At 41.9% G+C, this 23,783-nt stretch overlaps 1 protein-coding gene across 1 annotated transcript in view; it reads right to left on the reverse strand.

The window, feature by feature from the left end:
• Nucleotides 1-18,003: 18,003 nt before the first annotated feature.
• The window catches only part of HECW1 (HECT, C2 and WW domain containing E3 ubiquitin protein ligase 1), a 447,453-nt gene continuing 441,673 nt past the window's right edge, over nucleotides 18,004-23,783 (reverse strand). The window contains exon 28 of the mRNA XM_079931428.1: nucleotides 18,004-18,456. Within this exon, the coding sequence (XP_079787554.1) occupies nucleotides 18,345-18,456 (112 nt within the window). The 3' untranslated portion in view covers nucleotides 18,004-18,344. The remainder of the gene's footprint in view (nucleotides 18,457-23,783) is intronic.

The following is a 23,783-nucleotide window of genomic DNA, read 5'->3' on the forward strand; positions in this document are numbered from 1 at the left end:
AAGGATAGTGGCCAGGGATTTTTCAAAACTAATGAAAGACAACAACTCACAGAATCAAGAAACATTGTGGATATCAGCAGATTTCAAGCAAAGAAAACCATACCTAGGCAGATCACAGTAGACTACTGACAATTAAAGACAAAGAGAAAAATCTTCCAAAAAAATAGGCACAGGAAGCAGATATATTACCTGCAGTAGAGCAACAGTAAGATCAAGAGCTTATTCTCAAAGACAAATTGGAAGCCTAAAGACCTTCAGATAGCTTCAAAATACTAGAAGAAATTAGCTGCCGATCTAGATTATATACTACCCAGTAAAAAATATTCTTCAAAATTGAAAGTAAAATACAGGCATTTTTATGACAAACATTAAGATCATCAGCTGACCTACATTAAAGGAAATTCTAAAAGGAGTTTTTTAGGTAGATAGAAAATAATCCCAGATAACATTGTGCAGATGTCTGAAGGGATGCAGAAGAATGAAGGGATTAAGCCGTGGCTAGATATAAATAAAATAGGAACTGTATAGAACAATAAGAAAATAAAAAGTAATTTTTAAAGGGACAAATATAATAAACTCATATCAAATGTTTAAATTTGCTAGAAGTCAAAGAAATTATAAATTAACCAATGGGGCCATAAAAAGAAATGAAGTTGAACTATTTGTAGTGAGGTGGTTGGACCTAGAGTCTGTCATACAGAGTGAAGTAAGTCAGAAAGAGAAAAACAAATACCGTACGCTAACACATATATATGGAACCTAAGGGAAAAAAAAAAAAAAGGTCATGAAGAACCTAGGGGTAAGACAGGAATAAAGACACAGACCTACTAGGGAATGGACTTGAGGATATGGGGAGGGGGAAGGGTAAGCTGGGACGAAGTGAGAGAGTGGCATGGACTTATATATACTACCGAAAGTAAAATAGATAGCTAGTGGGAAGCAGCTACATAACACAGGGAGATCAGCTCGGTGCTTTGTGACCACCTAGAGGGGTGGGATAGGGAGGGTGGGAGGGAGACGCAAGAGGGAGGGGATATGGGGATATATGTATAGGTATAACTGATTCACTTTGTTATACAGCAGAAACTAACACACCATTGTAAAGCAATTATACTCCAATAAAGATGTTTAAAAAATTAAAAAATAATTAACCAATGGGGTTCCATTTTTGCAAGTCAAATTAGCAAAACATTTTAAGGTAATTCAATGCCCATCACTAGTGATGATGGATGGAAAGACAGGAAGAATAAAAACATAAGTGCTTTTTATTTCCTTCTTTTGTTCTAATCTGTGTTTTTCTGCACTTTTCCAAGAACTCAGATATCACTTTCTATAGGGTATCTAACCTCATTCTACCAGGTAAGAGTCTGGCCTCCCTGCTTCCATATCAACCTGAACTTGTCTTTATCAAACTGCGTTCTAAGTGTATAATTCTCTATTTTCCTAGTTAGAGAGGACAGAGACCATTTATTTCTGTATCTCAGTGTATATAAGTGAAACTCCATAAATATTGATGAATAAATGTGGTTGAATTGAATATGCAACACTCTAAGTGTCTCTCTGTAGGAAATAATTAAATGAATTATGATATATTTACTTGATAGGTCATTAGGCAATAGTTTCACAGGGATTAATCACACTGCTTTATACTTGTTTTGCAATGATAGCTATAAAAAAAGAACGATTCGAAGTTGTTTCTATTGTATAGTATACTTTTAAAGTGCGCTGAAAAGAGGTGACATGGCATTAGCTCTCTAATAGTGATTCTTTTTGAGGTATGTGACTATTGTTGAGTAATTTTCTTTTATATTTTGTATTTCCAAATGTTTTTAGATGATTATATATTACTTCTATAACTAAACTAAGTGAAAAGAATTTTAAGCTTTGTTTTTAAAATAAACATTCCATAGTCCTGCCATCCAGGCATGGACTATGGTTATTATTCTTACTTTTAACATCTTTGTTGGAGTACAATTGCTTTACATGGTTGTGTTAGTCGCTGCTGTATAACAAAGTGAATCAGCTATACGTATACACATACCCCCATATCCCCTCTCTCTTGCCTCTCCCTCCCACCCTCTCTATCCCACCCCCCTGTGCTATGCGGCTGCTTCCCACTAGCTATCTATTTTACATTTGGTAGTGTATATATGTCAATGCCACTATTTTGAACACAACTCACACCTACCCAGCTGATCCTATCTTTCCATCTACTGATGGGGGATTAAATCACATTCTCTTTCTCCTACTTCAGATTGAAGCTTGTTGTACGTCCAAACTTCGATTGTTTTAAATACCAGAGCACTGTCTGGGAAATTATGTGTAAGTTACAGATCTAAGCTCTCTGAGGATGAACATGCGTTTGAGATCAGCATTTCAGATAAACAACATAATTTCCTTTGACTTCTGCTGTTAAAGAAGATGGATTTGTACTTCTCCTTTGGGTGCCAAAGTTAGCATTTAGGTCAAATGTAAGACTGGACTCTAACCTTTCACTGACCATTTTTCATAATTTAGCTTAGGAAGGGGCAACTCACTAGGGTCATCTCTTCTCTCTTTTCCTTTGCCATCTAGCCTTTCTAAATCAGGTTGACATGTGAGAGAATGACAATTGTTCTACCAGAGTTATAAAAGATAACTTTGGGGAGATTTATCGTGAAACTAAATACAAATTTACACACATGTGAGGGTTCAGATTTGAAAGCACATGGATCTGAGAGAACACAAGTGAAGCAGCTACAGCATGTCATTCAACAGCTGTTCGGTGAATGTTGTGGAATCTAATGAAATGATCAGCTAACACACTTTGAAATATTGATAAATGGGCAACTCCGTTCCCAGGTTAAAATTTTCTATATGACTTCTGAGGTGTTTATCGATTAAGAAAACTAAATATCTTTTTTTTTTTTTTTTTTCGGTACGCGGGCCTCTCACTGTTGTGGCCTCTCCCGTTGCGGAGCACAGGCTCCGGACGCGCAGGCTCAGCGGCCACGGCTCACGGGCCCAGCCGCTCCGCGGCATGTGGGATCCTCCCGGACCGGGGCACAAGCCCGTGTCCCCTGCATTGGCAGGTGGACCCTCAACCACTGCGCCACCAGGGAAGCCCAAGAAAATTAAATATCTTAATAAATGTAGACGAGCTAATGAAAAGCATAACAAATATTTTCATGAATTGAATGAAATTCTCTGCAATTCTGTGTTTTACAGTGCAAACTCTAAAAGGAGCATATCAGCTCAAGAGAGAAAATGTGGATCCACTTCAGATTGGTTGAAAATGTAATATAATTGGTATTTCATCGACTGTAATGTTTGGAGTTTTGAATTATTATTATGCGAAATACATAACAGAGTGATGGAAATCTTTGAGCACGAGAAAACAGCATCATCAAAAGAACCTACACATCTAAGGAAGCATCAGCAGCACAGGAGCCTAGAATCCCGTCTCCTAACTTCTCATTTAAACACTCATGAAGAAGATGCCTCGAGGAAATAACCACATGAGCTCTAGAAAATAAAAGGGGAGAAAAATCAATCTTATAGTGGACTCTAGGTTTAGTTTCTATGATTTACAGTTCTGAGGTCTGAAGATACAGAGTAGAAAACAAGATTAATGGGCACGCTCACAGAATCATTTCTGGTGATCTCCTCTTGGGAAATGAGAGTAAAGGTCAGCCTTTTATATTCTGCGAAGACTCTGGAAACACAGAAGTAATTATTTTGTATTGGACTGGCCTTTACTGGCCTGACATAGGAATGCTTTAATTCCTAAATTCTGTTTCCTATGCAAGATAAGGCGGTTCAGCCAGAAATAACATTTATAAATTCCCTAATGTATTCTAGGTACTGTTTTTAAAAATTTACCTGTACTTTCTTGAGGCCCCAAAATACCACCATCTTGATCTGTAGATTAAACACAATCCCAATCGAAATCCCAATGAAGTATCTTGTGGATACTGACAAGCTGATTCTAAAGTTCATATGGAGATGCAACAGACTCAGAATAGCTAACGCAATATTGAAGGAAAAGAAGAAAGTCAGAGCACTGACACTACCAAACTTCAAGACGAACTATAAAGCTATAGCAATCAAGACAGTGTGGCATTGGTGACATTAGCAATATGGTGGAGTGCGAGGTTCCCAGCCCACATTTCCTGAGATCCAGGAAGGAGGTTGTGAAACCTCAGTGGAACCAAGGACTGAGGAGGGCCACCTTGAGAAGACAGGCTTGTGCACCACTGGCAGGCCTGCTGACCATGGTCCCAGCTGTGGACCAGAAGCGGCCCTGTTCCTCTGTGGACTTGACTTTAACCTTCACTTATTTGTCCTTCAATGCTTGTCCTTTCTTTATACAGTTCTGAGTTCCTGACCTATATTATTTTCCTTTCCTCTAAAGCCTTTTTGTTTTTTAGATTTATTTATTTATTTTTGGCTGTGTTTGTTCTTCGTTGCTGCACACGGGCTTTCTCTGGTTGTGGCAAGTGGGGGCTACTCTTCTTTGTGGTGCGTGGGCTTCTCATTGCGGTGGCTTCTCTTGTTGCAGAGCACGGGCTCTAGGCACGTGGCTTCAATAGTTGTGGCACATGGGCTCAGTAGTTGTGGCGCACGGGCTTAGTTGCTCCGCGGCATGTGGGATCTTCCCGGACCAGGGCTCGAATCCATGTCTCCTGAATTGGCAGGTGGATTCTTAACCACTGCGCCATCAGGGAAGCCCTAAAGCCTTTCTTTTAACATTTCGTTCAAGACAGTCTACTGGCAACAAATTCCCTCAGTTTTTGTTTGTCTGAGAATTTTTTTCCTCCTTTACTTTTTAAAAAAAATTTATTTTATTTACTTATTTTTGGCTGTGTTGGGTCTTCGCTGCTGCGTGCAGGCTTTCTCTAGTTGTGGTGAGTGGGGGCTACTCTTTGTTGCGGTGCATGGCCTTCTCATTGCGGTGGCTTCTCCTGTTGCGGAGCATGGGCTCTAGGGCACACGGGCTTCAGTAGTTGCAGCATGCGGGCTCAGTAGTTGTGGCTCGCAGACTCTAGAACACAGGCTCAGTAGTTGTGGCACACGAGCTTAGTTGCTCCGCGGCATGTGGGATCTTCCCGGACCAGGGCTCGAAACCGTGTGCCCTGCATTGGCAGGTGGATTCTTAACCACTGTGCCACCACGGAAGCCCTTCTCCTTCACTTTTGAAGGATAATTTGCAGGGTACAGAATTCTACGTTGGTGGAGTTTTTTCTGTCACCACTGCAAACATTTCACTCTACTCTTAATTTCTGAGGAGAAATTGGATGTAATTCTTATTATTGTTCCTCTATAGTTAAGGTGTTTTTTCCTTCTGGCTACTTCCAGGATCTTTTATCTTTGGTTTTCTGTAATTTCAAAATGATATGCCTAAGTGTAATTTATTTATTTATTTGCATTTATCCTGCTTTGGTTCTCTGAACTCCTTGGATCTGTGGTTTGGTCTGATATGAAATTGGGGGAAACTTTATAGTCATCACTGTTTCAAATATGTCTTCTATTCCTTTTTCCCTTCTCCTTCTGGTGTTGCCATTACACACGTGACATCTTTTTTAGTTGTCCCACAGACCCTGGATATTGTTTAGCTTTTTCTGGTCTTTGTTCTCTCTGCTTTTCAGTTTAGGGGGTTACTATGGAGATATCCTCAATTTCAGAGATTCTTTCCTCAGCACGTCTAGTCTATTAATCAGCCCATAAAAGGCATTCTTCATTTCTGTTACATTGTGTTTGATCTCTAGCATTTCTTCTTCGTTCTGTCTTAGGATTTTCGTCTCTCTGCTTACATTGCTCATCTGTTCTTGTCTGTTGTCTACTTTATCCATTAGACCCTTAGCATAGTAACCATAGTAGTTTTAACTTCCCAGTCTGGTAATTCCAACGCCCTTGCCATGTCTGGTTCTAATGCTTGCTTTGTCTCTTCAAATAGCGTTTTTGGGTTTTTTTTCTTCTAGTATGTCTAGTAATTTTTTTCTTGATAACTAGACATGAGGTGGTGTAAAAAGAAGTGCTGTAAATGGGCCTTTAGTCACGTGGTGGTGAGGTGTGGGGCAAGGGGAAGCATTCTACAGTCCCATGATCAGGTCTCAGTCTTTTAGTGAGCCTGTGCCTCTGGACTGTGAACTTCACAAGTGTTGCTCAGTTTTTTTCTCCCTCCTTAGGTGGGAGAGTATGACTAGAGTAAGCTGGAGTTTGGTATTTCCCTTTTCTGAAGTCAGTTAGGCTCTGGAAAGACCCCAGCGGGTTAGGGTCTGTTTAACTAGTTTCCCCTCTAGGCTGGCCTTGTTAAGGAGAACGAAGTGCTCTGGCATGTTTGGGAATGGTTCCTTTTCCCCTCTCCCTGCCAGAAGCTTGAGGGTATTTTTCTCTGATATTTGCTGTGGGAAGCTGGTTGAACTGGAAATAAGTCTCACAAGATTGTGGAGACCTCCCTATGATTGTGGGGTCCTCCTGGAGTTTTTAACTCTCAGATTTGTTCACATTGAGTTTCCAGCAATTGCTCGATGACAGTTCAGCGTTTCCTCCTCCAGCACTGGCTCCTGTGGCAATTTCTGAGGGTCTCTGCTCCGATAAGCCAAGACTCCCTGTATGTGTCCGTCTGTCTCTCCAGTCTTGCGGGCCCCGGTTGGCCCTGTGTCTTCCCCTGTCTTATGGAGCCAAGAAGAGTTGAGCTTTCAGTCTGTTTCTGCTTTTTATGAGTTGTTAGGACGAAGTGATGACTTACAAGCTCCTTACATGAGGAACCGGAAACTCTTATTAATTTTTTATACCCTGTAGGAAATTCATTCATTTATTCAAGAAATATCCAGTGATTAATTAAATTTGATTAATTAACTAAATTAATTCATGACATTGGTATTTAGCCAGAGCTGTTTTAGGCCTTGGTGTTATAAGGGTAAACAAAACAACATCCCTGCTTCTCTGGAATTTACATTCTTATGGAGGAGACACAATAAACAAATAGAGATACGTCAGGTAGAGATACGTAGTATAAAAAAACATGAAACAAGAAAATGAGATTGGGAGGGTCTGGAAACTCTACTTCAGATTTGTTGAACAGAAAAAGCCTCTCTGGGAAGGTGAAAGATGGAGAGCGACCTAAATGGAGAGAGGGAGAGAACCTCGCAGACACACAGGGAAAGAGAATTCCAAGCAGAGCAAATCATGACTGCAAAGGCTCTAGGGTGTTTGGGTGTGTGGCTGGGAGAGAGAGGTCAGCGATAAGCAAAGTAGCCAGAGGCATGTCAGGTAGGGATTTATACACGGATGGGAAACCATCGGAGGGCTTGATCTGGGGAGTGTTGTGATTTAACACGTTTTATACAGATTATTCTCGCTACAGTGTGGAGGATAGACTGTAGGGTGGTGAATTGGATCCAGGAAGGCCAGCTAGGAGACTGTGACAATAATACAGATGAGAAATCACTGTGGGTTGGACTAAGGGAGGTGGCAATGGAATTGGTGAAAAGCAATGGAAATTATTTCCAGGTAGGTCCAGCAAGCATTGCTGGTGGATGAGATGAAGAGCTTGAGAGAAGGATCTCTTTTTGCAGTTTCTCTGAATCCTGGGTCAGGTATGTGGGTAGCTCCATCATGAAAGTAGCCATCACTTTCAACAGGTCACCACCATTCTTGAGGCAGCTTCTAGTTTGTTCTCATGGGTTTCAGTTCATCCTTGTGAGCTTCCTTTGTCCTGGTTCTCCCCTGCTGCAGATCTGGCTTCTCTTCCTGATTCAGACCAACCATTGTCTGCAAAAGCTTCAATAGATTTATTCACCAGCCCCACAGCTGTGCAAGGTCCGGCCCTATTATAAAGTCCTTATTCTGTATCATTCAGAGTGACTCTACTTCCCTGATCAAAACCTTAACTGATACAAGTTTGATCTGTTTTTCAGCCCAGTGAATAGAGATGTTCATGGGCCCGTTGGATATAAAGTCTAAGAGATGTTTTAGCAATATTCATGAGTCGTGAGTATCTAGTGTTTTCTTATAATCCTGTGGTAAATAATTTTTAAAACTCTTCACTTCTAATTATGTTGCATTGTGGTCAGAGAATGTGGGACTATGGCTTCTTCAGCATTTATTGAGACATTGTCTATAGTCTTATTCATTTATTTAGGAAATGCTTTTGTGCTTGGAAAGGATGCATATTTTCTGCTTGTTGGGTAAAGGTTTTTATGGGTATCTACACAATAGGTAGGATGTGGATACCCATAAAATCCTTAATAACTCTTAAAAATGAAGACAAAAGAATTTTAGGTTAATATTGTTGGGGGGTAAGACAGTCACTACATATTTGTAAAATAAACAAGTCACCAAGGAGACCCAACCATCATTAACTTATATACACATAATACATAGCCTCAAAATAAATGAAGCTTACTGAATTACAAATTCAAAGAATTTTGATTTATAAATTATTTATAAAATTGACCAAAACAAATTAATAACAATAATTAACAAACCAAATCATATTTACGTGTGTTTCTATACCAAGGAAACAAACTATACTTCTTATAACAAAAACAAATTTGAATGACATTGATTAAGCACCTACACATCAACGTTTTGGAAGCTGGGGCTCAGCGTTCTCAGGGTAGAAGTTCCGCGTTCTTATCTCAACCTAATAGTTTAATCTACAAAATAAATATCAACTGAGCAATATTTGTTTGTACCATATAATTATGACAAAACTACATTTTATAAACAAATATATGAAAAATATAGATTCACTTATTTTAGAAGCTATATCTTTCAAGTACCATGAGCTGCTACACTTTTTCATATGTTAAATACTTAAAGAGTTCAAGTGGCTTGTTCCAGCAAAAGACACACAAACAAACAAAAAAGCAAAGACACAGTATTGTTCTTTTCATACCTGCTTTTTCAAAGTTTATAATCTGCCATCCCTGATTTACATATTTTATTTCTTCTCTGTCTGAACACTTCGAAGTACTTACTTTATGCCTCTTTTAGATTGCAGTAGTATTTCAGTTTCCCCTTGTTCATTCTATCTGGCAGTTCCTCACGTATTTTATAATTTTTTGTCGATGAGCTCATATAAATACGCCAATTTCTCTTCTCGCGTCAGCATCATTATTAATTTAAATTAAACAGTGGCCACCATGCATAGTAAGGTTAAGCCAAACTTTCAATGCTTGGTTTCAAAAGTTATCCCAGAAAGGAAAGGATGCCTAATGGTCTTCGAATCAGTTATCTATTGCCACCATAACAATGTACAACAATCATAAACTATCACTGGCATGTAACCATGTCTCAGCTGGAGTTTGGCTGGGTGGCTTTCATGATCGTGGCTGAGTTTGCCCTAATACCTGGGGGTCAACTGGCTGTTGGTTGATCTAGCCTGGTCTCAGCTGGGCTCCCCCTGTTTCTCATCCTCCTCTTACACTGGGCATGCACTCCTCACGACAGGAGAGCAGCAAGAGAGAGAAGTCAAGCTCAATTGTGCAAATACTTTAGAAGCGTCTGCTTGCAGTATGTTGGCCAAAGCAGGTAGGTCAGAATGCTGAGATCCCAGTAGGAGGTGACAGCAGAGTTAGGAGTGTGGAAAAGGGTGTGGCTATAGGCAGGGGTGATGAATTCCATTTTATGATCTACTATAATCTTAGAAAAGAGATAGTCCCCACTGTTATTTAATTTTTTCCACCAAAGGAATAAGCTTGAAAGAAGAGAATCTCTTTTTATGGGCAAATATAAAAGTTTGGATAAAAGTCGTGACCCAATTTTTTATTACATTTAAAAAATAATAGGTAACACAACATTGTAAATCAAGTATACTTCAATTAAAAAAAGTAATAGGAATTATGTAACTATAAAGGCAAAAAGAAAACTCTATAACGTACACTCCTTGGAATAAAATGAAAATTAAATGGAAAAGAAATACAAGTTCTTGGGCATATAGGAGATGGCTAATGAAACACGTTTTAACACTAACTCACTCAGAGTTCCCAGACATTAAAAAAATATCTATGTTCTCCCAGCTCTTCAAGATGCGAAGGTTTTAAGGCTGATTTACTCACTTCTAGGCCCTTCTCTGCTTACCGTTTCAGGAAGAACATGTTTCCCTCTCGGTGATAAACCTAAATTATTTTCCCCAATTTTATACATGCTCAAATCCTGCCGCCATTATAAACACATTTCTGTCTGACTTTCCTCTCCAGCGGAGCCAATGGCTTCTGTTCCCTTTCCCCACAGCATTTTGCTTATTTATTATTATTATTTTACAAGGACATCACATCTTACTCTGGGGCTGGGGTGGGGAATGGGAGAGGGACTATGCATATTAAAAACAGGGGCCAAATCTCAAATGAAGGGGAAGAATGCAGTGTTATTTGCTGGACGATGGACTCCCTGAGGGCAAAGACTCCTAAGCACAGGACCCAGCATGTAATAAGTATTCAAAAAATGCTTAAAGGAATGAAGGTGGTGGGTAGTGGTGGTTGAGTGCTTGGACCCTGGAGCCAAGCTCCTTGTTCAAATCTTGGCCATACATTTACTTTGGGTAAATTAACTTCTCTATGTTTCAGGGTTTTGTTTGTTTTTTTTTTTCAGCTTTAGATGGGGATATAAATGTAGCTAAGGCAATACTGGGTTGGCCAAAAAGTGCCTTCAGTTTTTAAGTAAAAATAAAAGACACATTTTTCATTTTCACCAAGAACTTTATTGAACAACGTATTCACCCTTTTGTTCCACTACCTTCTGCCATTTTTTCAGGCAACTTCATAGTTCCGTCTTCCCAAAACTTTTAATCTTTTTGAGCAAAGAACTGTTCCAGCTGCCTTTTACAGTCTTCCAGAGAATTGAAATTTTTTCCATTAAGAGAATTTTGTGAAGACCGAAATAAATGGAAATCCGAAGTTCTAATGTCTGGTCAATACGGTGGATGAATCAGAACTCCCCAGCCAAGCTGTAACAGTTTTTGCCTGGTCATCAGAGAAACATGCAGTCTTGCGTTATCCTGATGGAAGGTTAGGCATTTTCTGTTGGCTAATTCTGGACGTTTTTCGTCAAGTGCTGCTTTCAGTTGGTCTAACTGGGAGCGGTGCTTGTTGGAATTAATAGTTTGGTTTTCCGGAAGGAGCTCATAATAGAGGACTCCCTTCCAATCCCACCACATACACAACATCACCTTCTTTGGATGAAGACTGGCCTTTGGTGTGGTTGGTGGTGGTTCATTTCACTGGCACCACGATCTCTTCCATTCCACACTGTTGTACAGTATCCACTTTTCATCGCCCGTCACAATTTGTTTTAAAAATGGAACGTTTTCATTATGTTTAAGTAGAGAATCGTGTGTGGAAATACGGTCAAGAAGGTTTTTCTCACTTAGGTGGAACCCAAACATTAAAACGATGAACGTACCCAAGCTGGTGTAAATGATTTTCAATGCTTGATTTGGATATTTTGAGTACGTCGGCTATCTCCCGCGTGGTATAACGTTGATTGTTCTCAATTAATGTCTCAGTTTGATCGCTATCAACTTCAACTGGTCTACCCGACCGTGGAGCATCATCTCCAGCAAGAAATCTCCAGCATGAAACTTCGCAAACCACTTTTGACATGTTCGATCAGTCACAGCACCTTCTCCATACGTTGCATAAATCTTTTTGTGTGTTTCAGTTGTGTTTTTACCTCTCTTGAAATAATAAAGCATAATATGCCAAAAATGTTGCTTCCATCTTCAAGATTAAAATGGCTACACAAAAATTCACCGATTTTGATGTCTTTTTTGAAATGCACGCTGATATGATGGCTGTCACATACAATCTAACAACATGGTTTCGAATGAAGTTAAAGACAGCTAAGTACTACTAGAGCCATCTTACGGAAAAAACGGAATGAACCTTTTGGCCAACCCAATACATGAAAAGCTCCAGTTCTTTTTTTTAAGTAGTGAAAAATTTACTGTGGTCCCAGTCATCTTCATTGATCCATTGATTAAACAGATACTATAATTTTAGTTTTTTTTAAAAAGTGGATCTTTTATTTTTTTAATTTATTTATTTTTTGTCCATGTTGTGAGGCTTGAAGGATCTTAGTTCCCCGACCAGGGATTGAACCCAGGTCATCAGCAGTGAAAGTACAAAGTCCTAACCACTGGACCACCAGGGAATTTCCTGTAATATTAATTATTGATTTACTATATTAATCTATTTTATTTTTTATCATAGATAAGGTATTTCTAATTTATTTAAATACTGCAAAATGATCATAAAAATGTTCTAATGTTTACTTTTGAGAAAAGTAAAAACAATAAGAATTTAGCTGGGAAGGGACTAATATAATAGAACTTAGTCATTTATTTTTATTTTAAAAATTTCTTTATTGAAATATAGTTGATTATATTAAACTATTTTAAATAGCAGTAACTTATAGGTAACAATTTTATTCCTTCCATGATGATTATTATTGCAATTAAAAAGCCTTCGGTAAATTTGTGGTGAATCGTGTGGTTCTAAATAGGATAGCTTTTATTATTATTACTATTACTGTTGGGGCTGATGACACTGATCAGTGTGGCCGGAAGGAGGATGGCATGGATTGAATTGTATCCTCCAAAGAAGCTGGTTGGAGCCCTAACTTCCGGTACCTCAGAATGTGACCTTGTTTGGAGTTAGGGTCTTTATAAAGGTAATCAAGTTACAAAATGAGATCACAGGGTGGGTTCTAAGGCAATATGACTGGTGTCCTTATATAAAGGGGACATTTGAACACAGACACACACAAACACACAGAAGGCAAGAACATTACCCGAGGATGAAAGCAGAGATCTCCAAGCCAAGGGACGCCAAAGACTGCCAGCAAACCACTGGAATCTGGAAGAGAGGGAGGGAACAAATTCTCTCTCTCGGCCTCAGAAGGAACTAACCCCACCATCACCTTGATCTTGGACTTCTAGCTGTGTTTAAGCCACTCCCTTTGTAGTCCTTTGTTATACTATACTTTGTTATACAGCAAACTCATACAGAGGGTGAATACACACTGGCTGTGGGTTCCTGGCCTCCTCTATGGTACCCCCGGTGGATCTTGGTTCCATTTCTTCTACCCTCCTGGCAAATTTCCTAATAGTTATGCCAGGTCCAGAGGCCCAGGACACCAAGGGATATTCTGTGACAGGGCATACCTTCTGTCCCCAAGATAAAGCTTAGTGGCTTGAGCAAATTACCTCTCCTGGTCTCAGATTCCTTGTTTCCAAGATAAACTAGTCAGACAAAAGTATCTAAGGGCCTGTTCCCAGCTACAAACGTGATGATTCCTGCGGCACTGATAAAGGTTCGCCTGACTTTCCATAACTCCCTTCATTTATTCTGCTAGAGAATAATCCTCTATAAACATATTTAAATCACATCTTGAATATAAGCTATACATGTCAATTTTTTTTTACAGTATATAATTAATGAGTGGTCAGCACGGTGTATTGGAAAAGTATGGCCATAGAAATCAGGAGATCTGAAATTTAATTTTGATTTCAGAATGATCAGATTAAAACACAAGATAATATCATCTATTCCTCTTTGTCAATTATGGTCTAAGATAATTTTTTTTCTCATATCTAAGAGAAAAATTATTTTCAGTTTGAATGAGTCTCACATAAACCCAACATGGGTATAAAAATGCAATAGTGAGACTTCTCAGGTTTTTCCTTCTCTCAATTCTACACATACTTCTTTTCTAATAATAAAATATTTTTCCTCAAAGAATAAATCAGCTTCTGACCACCCAGTGAGAGCCACATGGTTTTCTTTTTGAGACTTGGAAGGAGGTAATAAGGAGAGAATATCACTGTGGTATTGGCAATCACAGTATGTGCCATTGGACTCAACACTTTTGCCTAGAGTGTGTCAGGCTGTGGCCTGAAGCCCTTGCAGAAGCATCTCAAACAGGGAGGAATTCAACAAGCCAGTGTATGCCTGACTTGATATAAAGCACACTCACAAAATCCCATAGTTTGTGTGCCGTTCTCATAGGCATACACCAGGAACTTGCTACAAAAGCTGTCCCTTTATTTGTGGATCTGTGAGCACATTACTTATGCTTTTTTGATAAATAATCTTCCCGGGGAGTACTTACCGTAGCAGCTGGTAGTCTTCTGTGTTGTTTCATTGCGTACACCCGTCATGAGCGTGATGCAAACTGTTATGCATGACCCTAGCCTTCTCTTTGCAATAAGGAGCACACACAATGCCATACCAAAGTGTTTATTGACATTCCTTGAAGGTGGCAGGATGGAAGAGAAAGCTCGGCCTGAGTATTACGTGACATTTCTCTTGTCAATATAAGCAAAATCAACCCAAGAACAAGGACTTCTCCTGCTATTGACTAAAACAAAGACTTTGAACAAAATCGTTATAGACATTTCCTTAGGTAACTTGGAAGCTTCAGGAAGTAGGTTAATGGAACAATATTTACTCTAAATATTACCTCTAGGCACCTTTTTTCCCACTAGAACAAAGGGACTACATGTCACTAACAAGAAAATAACACTTTCTCTTTTGGACTTTACGATAGCTGGAACATCCATCCCAGATTTTGACGATATAGTATTGCAGTAGTTTTAAGAATGAACACTGAAGTACATAATAATAATAAAGCACCACATTTGTTATGTAAAGTTCTAACTACTTTCATGTGAAAGTGTTTCATCTTGACTGGGAAAACATTTGTGGGAACTGAGAAATTTTCTGAACCCAAATTTGGGACACATGGTTTGACACACAGACGGATGGTGCCACAGATGTAACATTAGAACTGTTCTGGAAGGTCCAGCTCGTGGGCTGGCCACACAAATGCACTTACTGTTAAGCACACATGGTCATGTATTAGAAGAGAAAAAGATTGAGATTCTGCATAAAGCCTGCCAACAAATCATATATCACTTTTTCTTAATTTTCTCACTGCATGACAATCGTGGTAGCAGTAAAAAATTTTCACAACCACGGTCAACTTATAGACATAGGGATGACAAAGAAATTAGTAGCTTTATAGTACTTCTCCTGATCCTGCAGAATCCATTTCTGTTTTTAGGATTATCACCTTCATATGATAGAATAAAATGGGATATCCATGAAATTATCATAAATATTTCATAGTATTTTTGAAGCATTTTTCTAATGGAAGCATAAGTATTCTCTTATTTATTGTTCTTATTTGTCTCCCAATCAAAGGTAATACACTCTTACTAAAAATAGCTCTAGGGCTTCCCTTGTGGCGCAGTGGTTGAGTCTGCCTGCCAATGCAGGGGACACGGGTTCGAGTCCTGGTCCAGGAAGATCCCACATGCCGTGGAGCAGCTGGGCTCGTGTGCCACAACTACTGAGCCTGTGCACCACAACTACTGAAGCCTGCGCGCCTAGAGCCTGTGCTCCGCAACAAGAGAAGCCACCACGATGAGAAGCCTGCGCACCTCAACGAAGAGTAGCCCCCGCTCGCCACAACTAGAGAAAGCCCGCGCGCAGCAACAAAGACCCAATGCAGTTAAAAATAAAATAAATAAAATAAATTTAAAAGAAATAGCTCTAAAAGATCTTGTTTTAGGGAAATAGTGGTTTATAAATGATTAATTTTATACTATGCTTCCATGGAGAAAACTAATACTTTAAGTTAAAAGGAAATTTACACAAGGTAACAAATGGGTGAGATCTATCTTGTCCATTATGAATTATATGATTTGGGGTGGTTTGCACCTCCACCTGGTGAAATTAATAGCACAATCGAGTCCTATAGCTGTTTTGTTATATGTGTAAATATATATATATATATATAATGTTATACATAATTTAAAAATCAGCCTCATATATGAGGGGATATTAACCGAAGAAACATCATCTGGGACAAAGAGAAATAAAGATTTTTCCATAGCAACCCTCTGTCCTCCTCTTCTCTTTGTTTTCCTTCCTTAGGGATTCTGTGCAAGGCTGTAATGGAAATTGGGACCCTATTAAGCACACTTCACACTTCTTCAGGGACTCTGACACCAGTATGTCTTTCTGGAATTTTATACTTTTATGAAATAGTGCTCCTGGATGCTTTGTGGGATATATCTGAGCCATGGCATTGGGTGGGCAGTGGGAATAAGGAAAAGTTAGTTGAAAATCATTCATGCCCAAGTTTTCCATCTATATATAACTTCTATGCTACCTTGTTCCTTCTGTATGTGGGAAGAATAGTCATCAATTAATCTAATTAACAGATTAATTAGATATGTGTGTAAATTGTGAAGCTCCCCGGGAGCAGGTTCCATCTTCGGATCAGCCTTCTCCCTTGCCAATGTTCTAATATAAGTACTGAAAAGAAGAACTGAATGCTTGAATTGAGTATTTACATACATCTAACACCAAATTCTAAAAACGAAAGATGCCCCCTGTACTAGAGATGCTATGCTATATAGGATGGTGAAACGATTTGCATCACCCTTATGTCCTGATTTCATAAACAACAGCTCCACATGCTGAAATGTGTCCTGAAGTTTACAGATCCCTCATTCTGTATTATGTAACTTACACATTCCATCATCCTATCTTGGTAAATATTCTTTTTCGACAACAACAGAAGGGCAGATGTCTGTAACATACATGTTCCCTGATTGACAACAGGTACACAGCAGCAAGGGGTGCGCACGAGCGTTCTAATCTCTGCTAAAGGAAGGTCTCCTTGTACAGTACAGGAAGCACAATTAACACACTGTCTGGACGCAAACCAATATGAACTCTAGACCTGGCTCTGGATGAAATTAACTTTCCCACATTTCTCACATTTCTCCCTTGCTTAATATACTGAAGGACAACAATGTGACATTTCAACAGCTCTTTTCCCAGTGAAGAAAAACACTTTCATTAGTGACATATTTCAGACGACATGCTAACAAGGTTAGACAAACAGCAAATGACCATCATGTTTGGGTTTATGGCAAATGTAATTGAGAGGTTAGGCTGTCCCTGGAGCCTGCAACTGTTGTTCTGAAAACACTACGTTTTCTGAGACGTCTCTTTACTGAATGCTAAAAGAAACTGGATCCCTATTTTGACACAAATCAGCGTGCCTTTGGGGAGTTAGGTCTTTGCTCCAGGAGGACCACTATGGAGGAAGGAGATGTATTATATCGCCCTTGATTCCTAACAAGCACCATCGCTCTCTGCGGCTTCCGACTTAGTGCGGTCCCTGTGGACAATCAGATGTGAAGGAATTTGAACACCCTGATGAAGGAAAAAAAAAAAAACCATGAAAAAATGAAAACACTATCAAAGTTGAAATAAAAGTTTGTTTGCCAAACAGGTAATTACTTGGCTTGAACAAAAGTCATGAGATTATCAGGACATTTTTCTTCCTCTGGGAAGGAGACCTGTGGCTAGATGGAACAAAGCAAAAGAAAACAGTACAGGACTCAAGTATTCAGACCAACTGAATATGTCCTTCTAATATGCCCTAATGCCCTTCTCCCCTTTCTCCTGTTTGCTTCAACGCGTTCTATACAACACAATGGGGGTAGACGCCTCGTTGTTTATGCTACATAATGAGATCTCCTTCTTGGACTTGTGCACAAGTTTGTGCTTCTTGGGTGGTGGGTGTTCACGGGGGGGTGCACCTCCCTCCCCCCCCAGGACTTCTCTGAACTCAAGTCGAGCCACAATCCCCACAACCATCGGGATGCCCTGTGTTGCATCAGCAGGAGGTGTGTTTCTTAGTGTTATTATTGGTTGGAAAGTGTAACATTTGCACCATATGTCTAGGCTAGTTCCAGGTGACGGGACCAATGCCACATACGAATCATGAGTTGAATGTATCAAAATTGTGGTGTTGCCACTGCTGTTTTTGGATGGATTGGATGCCCAGGGAAAAAGCAGAGTGGGAGTAAAAGAAAGAGTTGATCAGCTCCTATTCTGGCGTTTGTTGTTAGAAATTATTAAAAATGGTGGCTCTGCTCAGAAGAGATGGGTGTAGAAAAGCTCGGAATGCTTAATGCTCAAATTTCCCCTTAAATCATAGAAATGGAAGTAAACATTTATTACCATTTGGTCAAGTGTAGCATAACTTGCATTCATATTTCATTGTCAGTAATGGAGGTATGTGGAGATATACACAGACCTTGAGACAGCTGTTTGTTTGTTTGTTTTTAAATATTGCATACAGGCTAGCCGTTCATTGAAAGTAGAGGAGATAAGCCTGAAGGTAAGATCTGAGAAGAAGGCAATGCTTCATGCACAGCTCGTCAATCCTGATTTGGTTTGAAAACGAAAATCATGGAATACCAAAATCAAAGGAGAGTTGATTCAGGGAAAGGGAAAGGATGATGTCACTGGCCAGGAAAAGTTTTGAGTTCCTCATTCAAGTCCAAAGGTGCTGGTTTCTTCCACCGCCGTTAACAGCTTTTCATACAACATGGAGTACGAGGGATAAGGTGGAAGATCCAATCGATTGAAGCACGTGTGTGCCCTGAATGGGGGAGAAAAGGCTGGTCAAGGTGTTTGTTTCAATGGTACAACTGGCTTGGCTAGTTCTGTGATCAGTCTGAATCTGTGAATCAGAAGTGAATCTAAAGAGGGTAGAACCATGTTTTAGGACCACCATAACACACCTGCAAACTAAGAAGCACAGCCTTGGGTTTCCCTGGTGGCGCAGTGGTTAAGAATCCGCCTGCTAATGCAGGGCACACGGGTTTGAGCCCTGGTCCGGGAAGTTCCCACATGCCGCAGAGCAACTAAGCCCGTGCGCCACAACTACTGAGCCTGTACTCTAGAGCCCTCGAGCCACAACTACTGAAGCCCGCACGTCTAGAACCCGTGCTCCGCAACAAGAGAAGCCACCGCAATGAGAAGCCTGTGCACCGCAATGAAGAGTAGCCCCCGCTGGCTGCAACTAGAGAAAGCCCGCACGCAGCAACGAAGACCCAATGCAGCCAAAAATAAATAAATAAATAATTTTTTAAAAATTAAAAAAAGACAGAACCACAGCCTTCCAGACAGGAATAGACCAGTTGAAGGACTGGAATATCTAGAAACTGGAGGGGTGGGTTTGCATTTGGAAGCAAACCACGTCATACTAGCACTGCACTAGCAAACCAGCGACATTTTACAACTGAGAGATGACGTTGGATGTGGCCAGCAAAGGAACATAATTAGTATTAGAGGATTATGTTCCCAAGTCTCCTTGCCCAGCTCTGATTTCTGGGCCTCTGTAAACCCTGTGCATTGACTTAGAGGTGCCAACGGATGCCCTGGAACTCTCGAGATCCAATGCCCCATCAAGGCAGGTGTGATGGAGCAATGACAGTCCGACTCCTTTACCATTCATAGTGGGGCCTGCTTAACCTGAAGCAGAGATGCCGCATTTCCAAGAACAGCTGAGCTTGGGGGATAACCCTCCCTGGTTGCCTGCGGCATCCCGGTGCCACCTGCCCTGGGTTCAGCTTATTTGGTCAGGTACTTCATCCTGCGGGCCCATCTGTGTGGGCCAGTGTTTGGCCTAGACAAAGAACGGCTTTCCCCGCTATGTGCCAGTGCATGGACCAGGACCAGACCCTGCTAACCAAGTGAAGAGGGGCAGAAAAATGCCAAGTGTGCTTCTGGAACTGGCTGAGTTAGCCAGGGGCGGGATACGGGCAGACAGCATCTTCTTGGTTTTTTTTTATCTAATCATTTTCACTGTCACTCCCAAGTGGAAATAATACAGAAAAAACAAATCCTATTTAGAAGATAGCTGGGATCAGATTAATTCTGTAAAAGATAATTTCTGGGAACTGAAAACAGTAGCAAATGGCCCCTCTTCAAGACCTAGTCTGAACACCCAGAGTTTCTTCAAGAGTTGTTCTCGGTCCATTAATCTATAGGCCTGGTTAACTCTTAAATAAATCCTAGTTTGTAATCTAGAATGAATGAACACAATCAAATCACGATTTGATTCCTCATTCCTAAGTCCTCGCCGCTCTCCACGTGTGGTCCTGACAGCACGGAGGACCTGCTTACTTCATTACCTGGGCACTGGACCCACAGCTCCCAGGTGGGCTGGGGTTGTGGACAGAATCTGGAACCAGGGTTCAGAAGACCTCTATTCTGGTCACGGTCCAGCCACTGACTAGCTTTATAACCTTTGGAAAGTCAACGAATCTTCCTGAGCCTCAGTTTTGTCACTTATAAAATGGGATAATAATACACATTCTGTGCACCTCAGAGGGCTGGTGTGAGGACAGCACATAGATGCCTTTCGTAAACCGTGAATCATCATTTAAGCATCAGGGCCGCTTACTAATCATGTGACCACCATTGCAGTCATGACTTTAGGAACTGTGTCACCCACGTGGGGACTTCAGACCCTTGGCCTCTTCCACGTGACTGCAAGCAAATGAATCAGCCTCATCTCGTATTTGTGAAGTCGATATTTTGGGACTCCACTGGATCTGTTCAGTTGTGTCGTGTCAGATTCCACTCTGTCGGTGTTATTCTAGGGTTCCAGCATTTTGAGATCATTTTGGATGGTACGACGTGTGATACTTCTAACCTGTGTCATCTGCACAGTCGATCTCTCCGTCTCCTCGAGGTTTTCCAAGTTACCGACTAAAACGTGCACCAAGACAGTACCGAAGCCGGTCCTGCTCCTCTGCAGTAGAGACCACTCTAAGCTTGGTTACGAGCAAACGATGGAAAGAGGCAGCACCGCTACCGCGTGCGGCTGTGAGGCCAGTTCTTTAAGTGTGACTCCTTTTCAAGTCATCTTCCTCCACCGCCCAACTACGACCTACAATCTCTGGACAGCTTCTCACTCTATCACTGCTGAATCTACTCTTTTCCAAGTTTGTCAATGACCTCTCGATTCCCCAATCCAGAGGCACATTTTCTATGCCCACCTCCTCAGGCTGTTTGAAAGCATCTGACAGCTCTTCCTCTGAACATCTCTCTTCCCTTGGCTTCTTTTTTTTTTTTTTTGCGGTACACAGGCCTCTCACTGTTGTGGCCTCTCCCGCTGCGGAGCACAGGCTCCGGACGCGCAGGCTCAGTGGCAATGGCTTACGGGCCCAGCCGCTCTGCGGCATGTGGGATCCTCCCGGAACGGGACACGAACCCACGTCCCCTGCATCGGCAGGCAGACTCTCAACCACTGCGCCACCAGGGAAGCCCTTCCCTTGGCTTCTTGATGGCTTCTCAGTGGCTGTCAGTTTCTCTTAGGGACTCCCAATGGCTCCCTCATGCCTCCTTTGTAGCCCGACAGCCTACAGAGCAGGGCTTCCCACCCGACACCACTGACACTTTGAGCTCGATGACTCTCCACCGGGAGGGACTGTCCTGTGTCTTGTAGGTGTTTCGCAGCATCCTTGGTCTCTATCTGAGAGAAGCCAGGAGGACTCCTCCCCGACAACCAAAAATGTCTCCAGACATTGCCAAGTGTCCCCTGCGGGGACACAATCACCTCTTTCCTGCCCTCCCCCATCCCTATAGAGTAAGCCAACTACCAACTTAACCAGGCCTCCACCTTCATCCTGGGCTTGGGCTCAGTTTACATCTGCACTGAAGCATGTTTGCGTTAGAATTTTAGTCCTGTTAATCCGCCCATGACTCATACTTCTGTTGCCCCTGGTCCCTACTCTAAATGTAAACCCCTAAGGTTTTCTCCTCTCCTTCATCTTATCTCCACGCTGCCTGTGCTGGGTCTACCCTGACCAGCTCCCGAGTTTTCTTTCCTCCCAAGCCTTTCCTTGTCAAGTTCCTCAGTAAGGAAACTCTCCCACCTCCTGGTCTGGATGTGGCCTCCTGGTCTGGATGTGGTTCTCAGCACTCGGGAGTGGAGATGGTCACCGTTCACCCTGCTGCATGCTGGGCTGTGGATGGATGAACGACTTTTCCACTCCCCACTGCCCATTCTACATCATTACTTTTCAATCTTTGATCAAACATTTCTGTTCCTCTGAACCTCATGCCATTTAGATATTTTTTCCCCCAAACTACAGGTTTTGTCCGGCATTTTATTTCAATGAAATAGGATAGGGTAGGAAATAGTGTATTACCTGCAGGTAATAAGGATGAAGTATTGTTTTGAGGAACATGTGTTTCAGGTACACACACACAGGAGTACCTATGCATGTATTGTGTTGGGATGTGAAGGGCCCTTCTCTCTGTGGGCTGTAGTTAAGACACGTTTGACCATCAGTGATCTAGACGTACCTTCCATACCTTCTGACCTTCTGGGTAACACATTTATCAAAATCTCTGGTACTTGGCTTCAATGCTCTCCATTTTCAGGTCTTCCCACCAGACTGTGTAGCATCTGAGTCCACTTGGTTGGCTGTTCAGTGCCCTGGCCTGCCAGCTCCTTGACCCCAACCTCCGTGACCATTTCACCCCTCTTATGCTCCAGCGATGGTGGTTTATGAAGTTTCTTCACCAGGCACTGTAAACTTAGAGCCTAGAAACCTCTACCCTCAGAGTCCTTTGTCCTAATCCCCACACACTCTGGAAAGCACGGACTGATGTATGGTTTTGCTGTGATGCTCCCTCGTCTGGGAGGCCAGCTGCCTTTCTAGAGGGAAGGTCTGAGGAGAATGCAGCTCGTCAGAGCGTGGGTTGCACACGGGGCTCACGGTCTCTGGGGAGCCCCGGGTCATCCCGAGGGTGTTCGGTGCTCCTGCTTGCCTCAGGCTTCTATCACCTGCCATGTGGCCAGGCCAGGTCTTTCCGAACTACCATTATTGGAATCCAGAGGTTATTTCTTTCTCTCCACACATAGGTGACACTTTCTAGGTTCTTGGATCATCAGAAAATGCACAAGGGAGACTAGTCGGGGGTTACTACTCAGAGGGTCGTCTTCACTGTCCCCTTAGAGGCATCTCAGCACCTGATTCTTGGGGCCCTTCTGGCCTACGGCGAAGTCCCCGCTTCCCCCGAGAACCCTCTCTGCGATTCGTGGGGCAGCAGCCTTTTTAGGAGCGCCTTGGCCCAGATGTGCTGAGCCTGTTCATACGCCTGACGTCCACCCTATAAGTTCTCTGTGTGGGTTGATAGGATTAATGCACATTTCAAAGCTGCCCAGAGCATATATGTAATTAGACTCAATCTCTGACCCCAAATGACAAAAGCAATGACTTCTCTTTCCTAAAGAGTAAAACAGACTCCTCAGCGGGTCTTCTCTCCGTGGCCCACCAAACTCTCTCTATCAACTGCATCCCCTGCGAGTGTCGCACTGGACGTCTTGTCCTCCAGGCCAATTTGGTGGTCTTTCCTGAACAAAGCTGACCCTTCCCACCCCCAGGCTTTGCTCCTGCTGTGGCTTCGGCCCAGAATCCCCTCCACCCTTCCTTGCCCCTCAGGGCTCACCTAATTGCCAGCTTCTCTGTGTCATCGTCTCCTGTCAACTCGATCAGGTTTAGGTCTCTGTTCTACAAACTCACAGCATCCTGCTTTTATCTTCCCTTCTTACTGCCCCCCTGATTGCACCTGGAGTCGTAATGACTTACTCTTCCGCTCCGTTCCTCCCTAGACTGTAAGCCCCTCTGGGCAGGTTCATTGCTGTAGCTCAGGCCCTCCTTCAGGTGCACACTGAGGTGCCCACTATGAGAGAATCATCAAATGTGACTCAAATTCACTCCTCTAAAGTAAGAGCAAAATGTTTCCCAAAAACTTATCCTCCAAATCTATCATTCAACTCGACAAATGGAAATCTTGCCTTTTTAGCCTTATTTTCTTGCCAGACTTCGTTCAGCAGGTTCAGTGCTCAGCAGAGCCGTGCAAATGAGCACTGAGGGTCTGCTGATCGAAGTGGGTGAAGCCAGGGCT

Source organism: Stenella coeruleoalba (assembly GCF_951394435.1).
Source record: "Stenella coeruleoalba genome assembly, chromosome: 9".
In the NCBI taxonomy this organism is placed as follows: Eukaryota; Metazoa; Chordata; class Mammalia; order Artiodactyla; family Delphinidae; genus Stenella; species Stenella coeruleoalba.